General features: G+C 32.3%; 2 protein-coding genes across 7 annotated transcripts in view; one reads left to right on the top strand and one right to left on the bottom strand.

Moving 5' to 3' along the window:
• Window positions 1-14482, top strand: part of LOC116775864 (uncharacterized) — a 34734-nt gene extending 20252 nt beyond the window's left edge. The window contains exons 1-9 of one of the 6 annotated variants that reach the window (XM_032668864.2): window positions 7941-7976; window positions 9066-9169; window positions 9448-9536; window positions 9666-9796; window positions 10347-10382; window positions 10475-10510; window positions 10861-10977; window positions 12249-13427; window positions 13890-14482. In XM_032668864.2, coding sequence (XP_032524755.1) covers window positions 9099-9169; window positions 9448-9536; window positions 9666-9796; window positions 10347-10382; window positions 10475-10510; window positions 10861-10977; window positions 12249-13427; window positions 13890-14051 — 1821 coding nt within the window. In that variant the 5' untranslated portion in view covers window positions 7941-7976; window positions 9066-9098 and the 3' untranslated portion in view covers window positions 14052-14482. Of the gene's footprint in view, window positions 1-7940; window positions 7977-9065; window positions 9170-9447; window positions 9537-9665; window positions 9797-10346; window positions 10383-10474; window positions 10511-10860; window positions 10978-12248; window positions 13428-13889 lie in introns of those variants that run through there. The other 5 variants (XM_061524412.1, XM_061524413.1, XM_061524414.1 and 2 more) reach the window with 5 other exon arrangements.
• Window positions 438-4091, bottom strand: LOC116775866 (uncharacterized). The gene is made up of 3 exons (XM_032668869.2): window positions 3862-4091; window positions 1921-2307; window positions 438-1709 (listed from the first exon to the last, which is right to left on the bottom strand). The coding sequence occupies exons 1-3, from the start codon at window positions 4022-4024 to the stop codon at window positions 1231-1233; spliced, it is 1029 nt and encodes a 342-aa protein (XP_032524760.1). The 5' UTR covers window positions 4025-4091; the 3' UTR covers window positions 438-1230.
• Window positions 14483-14739: the final 257 nt, after the last annotated feature.

Raw genomic sequence — 14739 nt, 5'->3', positions numbered from 1 at the left:
TTCTTACCGGATTTTGAATGCATTTCTTTCATCATCATCATCATCATCATCATCATCAGTCTATCGGAGCCCACTGCTGAGCAAAGGCCTCTTCTCACATGGAGAAGGTTAGAGAATTAATCACCACGCTTGCTCAAGACGGGTTGGCGGTTTGCATTTCTTTAGTGTACAAATTTACTTGACTAACCAATAGTATAGATAATGAGATCTAATACTTTCGCGGGTTATATTCATTTAAATAAAACTAATATTTATCGGATATACTACGCGTGCTTTATTTTTGGTTAAAACTTTATTTTTGGTTAACGAAGTTTCGGTTACATTTCAGCAAACGTGATCACGGGCAGACGAAGTGTGATGTGATGTGTAGTAATCCGAAAATATTAATTTAATTTATATTCAATAGATTTTTGGTAATCAAATGAGAGATCTGAACGTAATCTTACTTTGCTTTAATAAATACGTCGTTGTTGAATACAATTCAATGTTGTTTTTTTTCTACATATCTGACCTTATGCTATAGGGTTGTTATACACAAATGTATTATAGATATTTCATTAATATATAATACTTAAATTAAGGAATAAGAACGGTTTTTAAACCTAAGGAACTAAGAAATTATAAAACTAACATTTTTTTTATGTTTCCATGAATTTATGTTATAACGTAGGCATGTTTATGTCATACAATAAATAATATTGCGATTAATTTTCAATATTTTGATTCCGTCACGGGGAGTTGGTGTTAACACAGTTTTAAATTCAAGCAAACTTATGCGTTTGAGACATAATGTTATTATTTATAACTTAAAAGAGCTCGAGGAAAATCATTCCTTTTCTAAGACCGAGACTCATTTAAACCAAAAAATTTGGGAAAAGCAAAGTTTAATGTTTTTAATTTTTTATTTCTTACGTGATTTTTGAGGCTTGCTTGTGAACTAAATCAGATGCAATTAATCAGATCATAAGAAAATAACAATAGATAAATGGCTTTTTGTTCCTATCAAGAAGTGCATAATAATTTTGATAACTTTATCCAAGCATACAAAAATCTTTTTATTTTTGTGTTATGCAGTTATTCATATGCATCCTAAAACCACTACATATATCATAACTTTCAGCAAAACATTGCCTAAAAATGTTGTTTTTTCATTGTTCCTTATGGTTTGCACAGCACTTAAATTACAAAACGTCAATAAAATTGAGGGTCTTCACCCCCAAAAGGCCTGTCCTAGGTCTCACTGTACACTGTATTATAAACCAGTTCCTGTATCTTCATCCGCAGCATCAATTTCTTCGCTGGCAGTAGTTTCTTAACATGGGGTATGAGACTATTGAAAAAACCGATATCTTCGTCCTTAGCTGGTTCAGGAGTTCCAACATTTCCTGTCCCTTTTTGGGCTTCATCATCGTCGTCGTAAAAATCTGTCTCCATTATGATAGGTTTAGTATCGAATTCGTCGAATTCATCATCTTTGACACTTATATCATTTGTTGCAGGTGGTTCCAAGTAATAACTGCTGCTTTGTTCAGGCGTGGGTTCGAAGTCCTGGTTGAAGTGGTCGTCTGTTGTGTCATGACCTTCGTAGTCATTAAACTGATTTGTTAAGAACTGAAGCTTCGGTAGATATTCCCATTCTGATACTTGCTTACGGCATTCCTTTCTAGCTTGGTCGCGTAGATATTTCCATTTAAGCCTGGCTTCATCGCCTGAAAGGTAAATAAGAAGGCATTAAAAGGATTTGCTTTCGGAAATAGTTTGATGTTAACAGACGGTTATATAATGTCGCTTATAAAGGGAGTAGATAGAGATAAGAGATAGAGGAAAACAGATAGTTTAACCAAGAAGACATAACACTTTTTTCTCAGTTGAAGACTTCTACCAAACAAGCTTAACTTACTCTTTCCAAATAACACTTACGCGTAACTCCAAGTTGTTGAGAAATTTCTTTCCAACTTTCATCCAATTTATACCAATTGTGATGTCCCTTCAGCTGTCTGTTCCATATAATCTCCCTGGCCTGCACCAGTTCTATCAGCTTGTCCATATCAACGTCAATTGTTCTTCTCTTGTTCATAAGCAATTTCTTTCTCATGGTGTAACCCAACTTGGGCCGTTTAATAGATTCATCCAAGCCATTAAAGACTTCATCTGTTGTGTCCTCGTCGCCTTCCTCCTCTTCAGCCAGGAACTGATGGTGGATGAACTTCAATTTCTGGAAGTGAGGCCATTCTGATTCGTTGTTCTTTTTCATCTCTTTCCGACATTGGTCCTTGAGGTTCTTCCATCTCTTTCTGCAATTGATACCTGAAATATGTCGAGATATTAATAAAATACCTTCCTAATTTATGATTTAGACGATCGGCACGTAAAATATTGATGTACTCATTTTTTTACGCGTGTTTTAAATACTTTGCTGTGTAATTATGAGCGCATTATAAATTATCGGGTCAAATATATAAACAGTGTATCTTTTTCGATAAAAGAATGATATAAATAAGGCTTTTTTCAAACCTATTTCTTAATAAGCTAAGGAAATCTTATTTCTCAAAATTTTCACAAATACGTACAAAATTTATAGGCCATGAGAGAATAAAAAATGAAAAAACAATAATTTAAAAACAATATATATAAATTTAAATTCACATAATTGACTCCCTATATATTTAGACCTAGCTAAGCCTATGTACGATTATTAGTTATCACAGAAAAAAATTACTTAGTAAATCGATTCTTTAGTTTGCTACCTCATCCGACAGACAACCAATCAAATCTGTACCATATTAAGACAATAAAAGATACGATACATAAAATAATAAGGTTACCTATTAACGGTTATCGTTAAATTTTACGGGTTTATTATTATCTGACTGAGCGTTAATCAAAAAAAGGGATTTGTTTATTGTCTATAGGTATTTATGTTTTGGATAACCTACTTGTATTGCTCGGAAGTAGTATTCGTGATTAGTTTACGTAAAATTTATAATCATACAAAAACTATGTTTAGAGTCATTAATTCGTTATACCAATTTGATTTTCTTCCAAACTGAGTAGGTATTAAAGTAAAATAAATAACTTTTGTAATAAACCCAAAAATACATGTTTTTTAAACCTAATTTAAACAAAACTACAACAGAGATACAAAAAACTATAGGGCTTCAGAATCATAGCCTAATAAAGAAATGACAGAGAAACAAATTCAATTGCCAATTAAAAGAATTAGAGGACGGAAGTTTGTCACGACGAAAGCAAACGATTATGTTGGCTTATTTCATATTATTTCTAGAAAGTTCTTAATACTTTATTATTTATGTACCATTTTACGACAATACCTTATCATCTTCCGCTCCACTATTAAAAAAGAACACCTATAGATAGTGTCCTAATATGTGTATTATATATCAGAGACGCTAGCTTGCTACCGCAAAACAAAATAGGTCAAAACGTAAAATCTATCATTAAATAACTTCTCATAATCATAATAAATAAATTTGGTAGTAGATTTTTATTAAAATTTATTATTTTGTAATGAAATCTAATATTTAATTATATATGTGTAATTTCTCAAAGTAACTTTCTGCACGAATTTAATATATACCTACTCGTAGGTTTATATTATTTTTGTGATAATGAATATGTAATCTTTATTTTCAAAATTAAATATGTTTATTTTAATTAAAACAATAAAAACAACAAAAAAATATATGCTTGATACATTTCCTAAAACAGCAAAAATGACAAAGACTTACAAAAAAAAAATGTCATTTAAAATGACAGGTCAATATAAGCGTTAGCGTGGCCGATGCGTCAAGAAGCGGATTCACGAACATCGCTAACAAAATGGCCGAATAACATACTCACTTGTAGTACCAACTTCCGCGGCCACTTCATTCCAATAACGCTCCAACTTAAACCGATTCCTGTGACCTCTATAGCTCTTATCCCACAAGCATTCGCGTGCTTGGACAGCGGCTATCAGCTTGTCCATATTCTTGGACCTAGCTCCCTTCACTTTAACCTTCATAGCTTAGCGGGTGCGGCAGCGGAAGCGACACACGGCACGAGCGAAGCGTGTCGCTATACTGACGGTGCCCGCTCCCCGCCCCGACACGCCATACTCCCCGCTCGTCGCCCTCTCCCCTCTACGTGAACGATATGCCTCGTCGGATTCAGTCCAAAATACAACTAGTATAAGCGTATACTCAGCAGGTATTCAATATATTTAGATCCTTACCCTGTTACTTTATTTTAATACGTTTTACTTATATTATCATATACTTACGTCGCTTCGTATTGCAATCTATTATGGATTATGTTATTTATAATAAAATTATAATAGTGTCGCTTACGTTTAGGGTTCTGATAAATAGTGCAGAAAATAAACCTTATTTAATATTCCTACATATATTATAAATTAAATTATGTTTAAATATTATTAACTAAAGAAAAGTAACTCAAAATTAAATACGAATAATCTGAATTGTATATTAAAAATAAACTTTGCACTGTATAAAGGCCATTTTATATGTTTTGCGAAGTAATAAACTGTTCCCTTAGCACAAATTTTTCATCCAAAATCGTCAGCGAGAATAAGATGTACAATGAGTAATGAAGAAACAGGGTCGAACGAATAAAAAATGATTAACGTCTAGAGTAGATAATTGTATTTTACTAAGGCTAATTCTAGTTTCAATGTGTAATATATGTACATACATAGTTTTACTTAAATGATAATATCAAAACTTTGAATTTAAACGTACTATTCGTAATTAGTTTCTTTAAGTCAGCTTAGACTTTCGAACTTAGAGTAAAGTGTTTGTATGTAAGGTCGTTATATGTATGAATCGTACAAAAAGGAAAAATCTTAGTCATTGATTTACTGTTTTTAAGTTCGATTTTTAAATGTTAAGTGTGATTTTATTTTTATTAGCAACTTTGCCAAATTTTATGCATAAATTCAGTCTGTGCGATTAGTTTTAAAACACATTCCGACCGATATTATCTTTTTAGTTCCTGTAAAAACTAAAAGCTCTCACATCGAGTTATTAATTCGTGTTTAGAAATGCCTTCCTTGCAAGTATATCTTATATATTATATTTTATTAATTAGCAATTATATCTTATATATTATAATTATTTTCATCTTAACACCTACGACTATACATAAGTGAGAAAAATTAATAGGACACGAAATATAAAGAAATATATATATTAATCCTAACATTGACCTGGTCATAGTCGTAAGTTTTATTTTATAAGTAATTTTTAATTTAATGAGAAGTACGTGGATGAAGCAAAAAGGTCTTGTTTGTTGAAAAAAATATCAGAATTCTACTCCAATTTCATATATAGTGAACATATATGCAACGGCTGTTTTATTCAATATAAAAATTTATAACACATAAATAGTGACAGACAGAATCCACAAAAGAAAAAATGTTAAAAACGAAATTCAGTATTCCTTTAAATTTTAAAAACACGGGATTTATAATACAGAATATATTTTTAAGGATAAAAATTTAGAAGATACAAATTTTATTCCTTAATCTTCTTTAGAGAAAGATTTTAATGTTTTTCAATAATTCTAAATTATCTCTACGAGCTTAAATAGTCCGTAGCAAAGGGACCAAAAATATAGGTTGGACTGAAGTTGGTGGTTGGTTGGAAGAATATAGCATCCATCTCACCCTTATTAATACCCGGGTCACGTATGAAACAGCCCCAGGTTTATGACTTTGACTACTTGAAGTGGGATATATAATGGGAATAATTTATGAATATGCCGGAAATATAAGGACTTTCATGTACATGTGCGTATGTGATAATGTGTGTGTCTGTGTGTGTTTTACTCTATTAAGCTAAAACTATGAGACAAATGTGTTCTTTTTTATATAAAAAAAATACGATTTTCAAATAAAATACGTGTCACACAAAGATTACAAAGATAATACCTTCCAGCAAAACTTATGAAACGATAAATGTTCCAACAGTGTTTTATTATTTAATATGAAATTCTTAGCTAGTAAGTTATATCAGCTATATACATGAAATTATTAACTATCACAATATATTCAGTTGCAAATATAATATAATTAAAATGAGGTAAAGGAAAAAATACTTAACAAATCATTGAAACCATAGATAGCAGTCATGTAAAAAATCTTGTTAGATTTTAAATAAACTACGGAAATAAAAACAATTTTGAGTTGTTTTAATTTTAAAAATAAAAGTTTAAAAGCAAAAAAAAAATCATCCTCGGTTAAAACAGAGACTAAACTTTAGTTTAGGGTATATACCCTATATACACAACTTGCAAAACTTTATTCGCTTCCTAGAGAAAAGTTAGTCCTGGAGAATTTAATTCCTAAAGAAATAAGCCAACCAAACCATTTTCATTGTACCGTATAATATTTCCCTTCGGATTATTCGCTCATTACGCAGTCAGACTTTTATTCACTTATTTTATTGTCTCTTCTATTTATAATTTATAAATCAAATTAATGTAAACTACCTGTCTGAAGGCTGCAATTGCTGACTTAACTGCAGTGACACATCCTGTTCAAATGAACCACAAAATGACAGTTAGCTACTAACACGAAGTAGCCTTCCACGATAAAATTCTTAATTTATTTTGACTTAATCTTCCAGTTCAAGGGCTGCCAAAGATTTGGAAATCGTTTAAATGAAACTAAGTTTTTCGGATTGCAAGCGTTTTTTATTGTTTTATATCCACATACACCTGACGTTTCGTTTCCTTTAAAGCAACTGTGATCACGGGCGCTTGACAGCGTCTTACACTTAGTAAGCGGTACTTACTGGAAAAATTTACTTTGATTTGAATTTATACGCGAAGCGATTTCAGGTTCTCACTATGGGATGCCATTATTAAGTGGCTCTATACCGTCAGCTGATTTGCCAATCAATAAAAAAAATACTAGACCGCAATAGAACAAAAAACTAATAACGTCCCATATCTACATTAATCCTGTAGTCAATACTCATTGGTTATTGAATTTAGTTACAATAAAAATGTATTACTTTGACCTTTCGACCTTTATTGATAAACTATTAATACAGACATCATCCCGTTTCGTTTCGTCTCTCGAAACAGACGTCGTTAGGCTGTTTTCGTTATGAAGTAATGTAGGTTAAAATTATGAAATACTACCTACTGATAGTTTGATGTATGCGTGCTTATTAATTTCATACCAAAGCGGATTACTTCCGGGCTTATAGGAATATAAACTAAAATTTAAAGCGTGACAACCATAAGTTATTAATGGTGTTAAAAACTATGAAGCCTTGCAATAACTTTAGAATAGTGTTTTGCAAATTAATAATAATAGAAAAATACCATTGAATTCGCACATATATATATATAATATTAATTGATTTTTTTTTGATTCCCGAACCTTTTAGAACTCATAATGAGATCTAAAACTTTCGCGAGTTCTATTCATGTAAATGAAACTAATATTTTTCGGATATATTACGCGTGCTTTTTTTTTTGTTAACTGCTTTTAGAACTTAATCAGAATAATCCTTACGTTCCCGATAACCAAAGCTGTTAGTATTGCTTTAACTTTTATTTTATTTTGTTACATTGTTACAGATATACATATATGTAATATATTTATTATATATAAACAATGCAATACATTTCGATAACATCAAAAAGTTATATAATTCAATTAATTAATATCTTGTATCTATAGATATGACTATAACCAGCGATATTTTACTCAGCATACACACCACAGTCTATACGGAACGCTAAGTTAGTTTACATAATTAAGTTAGTCAACTAGTGCGCATGAGTCAACTGAAGATCAGGTCAAGAGTTCTGTACACATCAGTCTGCGAACAGTTTGTATTCATACGGCGGCATTCAGTTTAATTCAATTAATAATTGATCTAACAATAGTGACTATTTTAATAGTGTGAATGTAGCTACAAATCGCTGTGCTCGCGTCTTCGGTATGTACATATGTAATTTTTATTGCATTCTGTAATTAAAAGGTAATAATTAACACTTTATTATTATTGTTGAAGTGTAAAATATATAAATTATTTAATGTCGAATAAATAAAAGATGCTGAAAAGCTAATTTTAATTCCAAATTTCTTGTTTTATCAATACTCTATTTCAATATACCCAAGATAGACACGAGATCGTATTTCTGAAGAACATTTCACTATTAAATTTACGTAACTTAAATACTAAGTAAATATAGTCTAAGGTACAGTAAAATATATTGTCACATAATTTTCACGCGATCGTAAGCACGTTTCAAACAAGAAACGTGACAACCTAATGCGACGTAGTCTTTAATCGTTTAAAAGGTTCTCGATACGTTGACATATTTACGTTCATCATTTTAATATTATCTTCATTACGACGAGCCTTATAATAGAAATTTTATGAGACGAAAAAATTTAATTCATTTACAATAATGCTTCGTTTTTATTATTCAAATACAGACTGTAGGTACATAATCACAAACTGAGCCGTGATAGTACAAGTTTCCTGACAGACTGTTAAGATAGAATTACCAGGTCCTGCCTTTAAATTTATATTTTGTTGGTCATATAAGTATGAGTCTGTAGTCACGTTGCGGGTTGAATGTCGTAGGTGTAGAGACCGGTAGCTTACGCTTCACATTGATTGTTCTATTTGCGATGAAAAATTACAGCGCCAATAACAATTATATTAGTGAGGCGATTGCGATAATATGAATTTGAATACAAGTAAATTTCTCATTATATTGCTTGTACTTGAGAGCAATACAATATATAATGTCTATAGTACAAAGAATTAAATGTGGCACTGATGAAAACATGGCAGACCGTTTGTAAGAACTATTAAACAAAATTTCAGTTCGTTTGTAATAAAGTTTAGATCGAAGGAACCTTTTCATATAAGACGAATCTTTGAAATAGTGCCTACACGCTAACTTTATGTTTCCAAGTCTAGCTAGGTTGAATATCAAAATAAAGATAATGAAGATATGTCTCACAAGACAAGTTTTTCATAATGAATTAATTATTACATAATATTGTTTTACAGGTGTTTATCAACGCATGGCGGGAGCTGGGCACCATGTCGGGTATGACGGGAGCGAGTATGCTGCGCACGCGCAGGAAAGATGTCAACGTCAAACCCAACAGGAAGTAAGTTCAATTCTTTTTGCATTCAAATTATGAACATTACGTTCTACTCGTGTTATAGAATAAAGATGACACGATAGAGTATTCTAAAGAAAAAGACAGGATTTAAATAACATCCTAGAAGTAGTTGAAAAACTTTAATTCTACCCCCAAAATCACTTCAATATTTATATTATAACTTTATATAAGGTATATATATAATTTAGTTTTTATTATAAGCAATTTTTGTTTAAAATAATTTGAATATATTTTATTATATTAAATTTACTTGTACTTTGTAGATTGGATCGCAAGTCCTCGCGGGGCATGCTCTACGAAAACGAAGAGCTTCGTCTGCGTACTATTAATATTAACGCTGAAGTTGAAAGAGGTAAGAACGTTTTATTATAAAAATTGAGTGAAAAGAAATACATTCATGTATTTCGTATACATTTATTATGAATGTACTGAAATATACTTCACTATAACTATATGTATATAAGATAATATTTGTTAACAGGTCAGTCGGATATAAAAAAATTAAAACGTGAAAACGAACAACTAAAACGCGAAATATCAGCACTAAGATACGAATACGATCGTTTGGATCGTATGCTACGGGAAAGACGATCGTCGCCGGAACATTCGGACGTATGTACAACGACAATCCACGAAATGTTCATAAAAATGACGATTGATTATGATTTAACAGGATAAATTTATTAGATCATATCTTGCTAGTTTTACGAAAAGGAATTATATTTAATAGTAGAAAATATATATACTCAAACATACATATACATAATATACGTTAGTGATGTTACTTGTGAGCCTTGCTTTTGTTTATAAAAACCGTCAAAGATTTTATTTGATAATACCCACAAAACAACTCTACTTGAAGTAAATAGCTGTAAAAAAAAGCATTAAAATATATATATAATTTTTTTTCATTAAATATGACCAAAAGTAGAATAGAATATTATAATTAGAGATTATAATATATAAAATATATTATATACATAGATGTATGTATGAAATGACAATTCTCATCATTTTCTTAACTTAAAATTCTATTTTATTAATTTGCATGCATGTTTTTTTTAAACATTTAATTTTATTATTATTCGATGTCTATATATTTTGATTTGTAGGATATTTTAATTATATTTCTCTATATATTATTCTCTGCATGCACCTTTAGTCTCAAGGCGAAAATAATGGTTCGGAATATCAAAATGTAAGTCTTGAATTGTAGACGCTCTCGGTTAATTTGTATACGATATTTATTATATTTATCTAATAGATATTAATGTGATGTTGCATGGATAGGAACAAGAGATTGATGAAGAGGAGGAAGACTATAGCGTAAGTGACAGTGAACTCTGGCTTTCATAATGTGCTGTCCTTTTTTTTATGTGTTTCATGCAAAAAAAAATAATAATCAAAAAATACTCTCAGTTAGTACGTATTTAACCTAACTTTAACACATCAATACGCTACAATCTCTGCCTCTCCTTGCAATAGTGTATGTCATTGCGTAACCATTTACGACGTTTATAGGAGAATATCAATCATCTAAATCGATCAGTTTAAAATCTAATTTTTGTTAATAACTTAAGAAACTCGAAAATTTCCAACGTTCGTAATAAGCGTAAATACGATACCCGAAAAGTTATCTTAAATGTAATGTAATAAAGCACAGTGTCGTGTGGCAGGACAGCGCGTCAGTGTGCAGCGCTTGCCCGGAGTGCGCCAGCGCAGACGGCAGCGTTCGAGCTGTTGCCTTTCATGATCTGAGCGTGGTGCCGGAGGAGGGGGAACAGGAGAATAAGGTATACAAAAGTATTAGGATTTACATATATATATAATTTGTTTTCTAGATTTCATTCAATTAGGGTATAAAGATTTCAATAATATCACTGTAATTTGTGATATGAAAACAGAGATTTACTGTTAGATTCTACGGCGTTACGACGCGGTTAATTTTAAGCCCATTTAATAAATTTTAAATGAATATCAACAAATAATCACACAGTATTAAGTGAATGTTAATTCGTACAAATAATTTTATGAGAAAAGTCTACATTTTCACAACAACCTTAATATTAGATAAATCAACTGCCGTACGAAATATTTGTACTAATAATAGTCCTAGTTTCTCACTGAAATACATCCATTAGATAGTAAATTGTTGGAAACCGTGAGAGCTGGATCTCCTGTCAGAATTTTGGCTGGAGATATCTGAGCCAAGGGCGGCCATCGTAAAAAATATTGTGGCAACTATATACTTATAAATAAACTCAGTTTGGTTCCGTCGCTCGGCTGGATCGCTGTGTCGTGATTGGTGTCATGAATATGATCCGTGGGATATGATGGTGGTTTGTGTTTTACAAATATGCATGATAATTATATTATTGCACTTCGCAATTAATGTCTCAGTTCATTCTCTGTGAAATTGTTTTTTGCTAGAACTGTAAATATATTTTTTTATATTACGAAAACTTTACGGGTGTCATTTTTGAGATATATATTTAAATATTGTCGAAGTAAAATAATAATGTTAGTTTTAAATATTATTATATTTGTTTTGTGCGATCTATCACGAAGGACTGTTTAAAATTCAGACACTACCTACGGAAGTGTGACGCAGGTCGTCCAAAATCATAATACTAACGTGACAAATCTGTCGAGATGACGTTACTACTAATTCTGAAACATATAACACTCCGAATGTACAACAGCTTTGTTTTAAAATAAATTTAACAAATATATAGGTACTGAATAACTTACTCATGACTCTTTGAAATCTTGTTCTGCTTTTTACATTTCAATATTTCTTTAGTCGAGATTAATACTTTGATTTCATTTGAATGCATCACACACAGAGAAATAAATTAATTTGCATCAAATTTGAAATTATATTGGAAAGTCGCAACTCATGCTTGGCGCTATTACAATATTAACTATAAAAACAGCACTTGAGAATTATATTTATAGTGTTATTGAACCATCACATCATTTATATTTAATACGCACGGAGTTTACAATATGAAGTAAGCGTTTTAAAATATAAACAGTGTAAATTCATGATTTATCGTTTCAGAGCGGTGCAGCAACCCCCTGCACTTGTGACGAGTGCCAAAAGGAAGCGAAGCGTACCGAAGATAACAATCAAAATAACACCAAGGACGCAGCTAATAAAACAACAGAAAAACAGACAGAGTCTACAAACAATGCACAATCACAAGCAAATACATCGAACATCGGCTCCGACAGAACTGTAGACGTTTTAGTTCATGATGCTCCGAATATACCAAGATATTTCCAATCCATAGCTACGCCGCCATTTCATGTTAATGTACCCCCACCACCCGGATTTGTGATAGCGCCTTACCAACCGCACAGATTCCATAATGGGGGTAACATAGAGGACTTATTAGGGGATGTACAGTCATCGCCCACCACCATACAGACTACTTACATTCAACAAAACTCCATATTCATGTGCAACACCAGAAACATCGTAGAGACAAAATGTTGTTGCCATAACCGCGAAGCAGACAATAAGACTGAAGTTTGTGAAGAGCAAACACCGAAATGCTATGTGACGGAGAAGAATATAGAATTAACTTATGATTATCCTAGGACAACGCCCATTCCGAGTGACCCGAATCAGAAAAGTAGCGAAATACAGTCCACAACTACAGAAGTAGCGAGCACAGTTGTTTTTGTAGAGAAAAAAATGCCCACGAAACCTAAGAAATTCGATTTCTTTTTCCGATCACGATCAGCGCCTGTTGGCGACCACGAGGAACCGATTTATGCAACAGTCAACAAATTGCCAAGAAAATTAAGAAGAATGGAATTAGCTAACCTCGAAAAGGAAGTTGCGTATAAGAATGGTGAACCAGATTCTTCAAGCCGCACTGAAATCACTTTAAGAACAGATTCAGAATCGCAGGCACCACCACCAGATGACGATACCAGTCGCTCAGAAAGAGAAAAATCCACTGTACCCCAAAGACCAGAGTCACCGAAAGCAAAGAAAAGAAAGCGATTTTCCCTCACATTCAAAAAACGCGAAAGAAAACGGCGGGAAAAAAAAGCTGAGGCGAAGAATGGTGTAAAGAATGGGGTTCCAACACAGGTTGAAAGTGACAATGAGAGGCTGATCGAGGAACAGGATCCTAAGCACAAGCACTGCACAAGACATCGACAGTTACCACGAAGTGCTATGTCCTCTACCAGCTATAGCCCGCGTTACAAGCGGGATAGCTATCAGGTACTTAAGACAATTTTTAGAAAGACTGCTGGATTCGAGCAGTCACACGCTTTTGCATGCCTTGTAAATACAGTAGCTCGCTAAAGTAACCCATTTCCATTGAACACTCATATGTTAAATGTAAATGTAAGCTTATATTATGTATGTTTAAGTTATTACATTATGTTCACGCATATTTTTCGTATTATTATAATCCGCACCCGACACCGCAAACACCATCATACTTCCAACATCTTGGGGCGGACGGGAGTATGATGCCCGTCATCGTTTATAGATACACGAATATCAAACATTCTTCTAAGCTACGGCAATTTGCCACGGTAGGCTTTTATACCAATAGGAAGCTATATCGTGATCAACAACACATGACACAGCCCATACTGTTCCCTTATGGTAGGCTATTTAGAAATTCATTACAAAAATATTCCATTGCGAAAAGAATAATAACGTTTTTAATTGCAGGAAATGACCACATCCCATTCAGAGCACGAGCGTACGAACAGCGTCTGTTCCTCGGTTAATTCCTTAGGATCAGCTTGTACTCATAAATCGCGGAAGCTGTCTGTCGCTCCTCAAGACGGTTCTATACCCTGGTGTGGATGCTGGGGTGCGGGATGTGTGTGACCTTGAACTGTATTCCGCCAAGTATCTTTAAGGTTAACCCGGCACATTTCGTATGGGATTACATTAGTAGCGAGTGTATTGACCCTATGCATTGTGTAGTGAACTATTACTTAGAAGTTTGACAGTTTATAGTAGATTTTACTCTACGCTGTTATTGTTGACGTGTTATTAAAATGTCTATATTGTATAGAATTGCAAGTGTATTTAAATGTTGATAACAATTATAGTTTAATTGCAAAATTTATTGCACTGTCATATAATTTATTGAATGTACTATATAATTTATGGTAGACAGGTTTAAACGTCGTTGGATGTACGTTGTAAGATCTGGCGCATATTGTATTTTGGATACTTTATGCGGATGTGTAAATAATTTGTGATGTTATAACTTCCAAAGTGCTCTGAGCATAAAGAAAATTTATTAATAATTACGTTATTTTTTTTTATTTCTATTATCTTCTTTAGCATTATATTATATTATCTTTATTTTAGCTGGTTACCTTTCGTATAATGAAGTGGATACTCTCGTGTATTTTTTAATATAAAAAACTGAAAATTATGTACTTCAACTGTGCCACCTAGCGGTAGGAATAGGAACAGAAAAAATATACGAGATAAGAATTTAAATTGGTGGTGTTTCAGCAAAAAATATTTTTACGAATTCTTTTTTCTGCAATCGAATCATAGA

Source organism: Danaus plexippus, chromosome 24, assembly GCF_018135715.1.
Source record: "Danaus plexippus chromosome 24, MEX_DaPlex, whole genome shotgun sequence".
Classification (NCBI taxonomy): Eukaryota; Metazoa; Arthropoda; class Insecta; order Lepidoptera; family Nymphalidae; genus Danaus; species Danaus plexippus.
The sequence above is the reverse complement of the archived record's forward strand: the minus strand, read 5'-3'. Positions and strand labels throughout refer to the sequence as shown.

Bases quoted from the DNA above. Each gene is read 5' to 3' on its own strand.
- LOC116775866 (XM_032668869.2), bottom strand. From the start codon at position 4,024: ATGAAGGTTAAAGTGAAGGGAGCTAGGTCCAAGAATATGGACAAGCTG. The intron at 2,308-3,861 runs GTGAGTATGTTA...GACATATTTCAG, and splicing joins CGCGGAAGTTGGTACTACAA to GTATCAATTGCAGAAAGAGA. The intron at 1,710-1,920 runs GTAAGTGTTATT...TTTACCTTTCAG, and splicing joins TCAACAACTTGGAGTTACGC to GCGATGAAGCCAGGCTTAAA.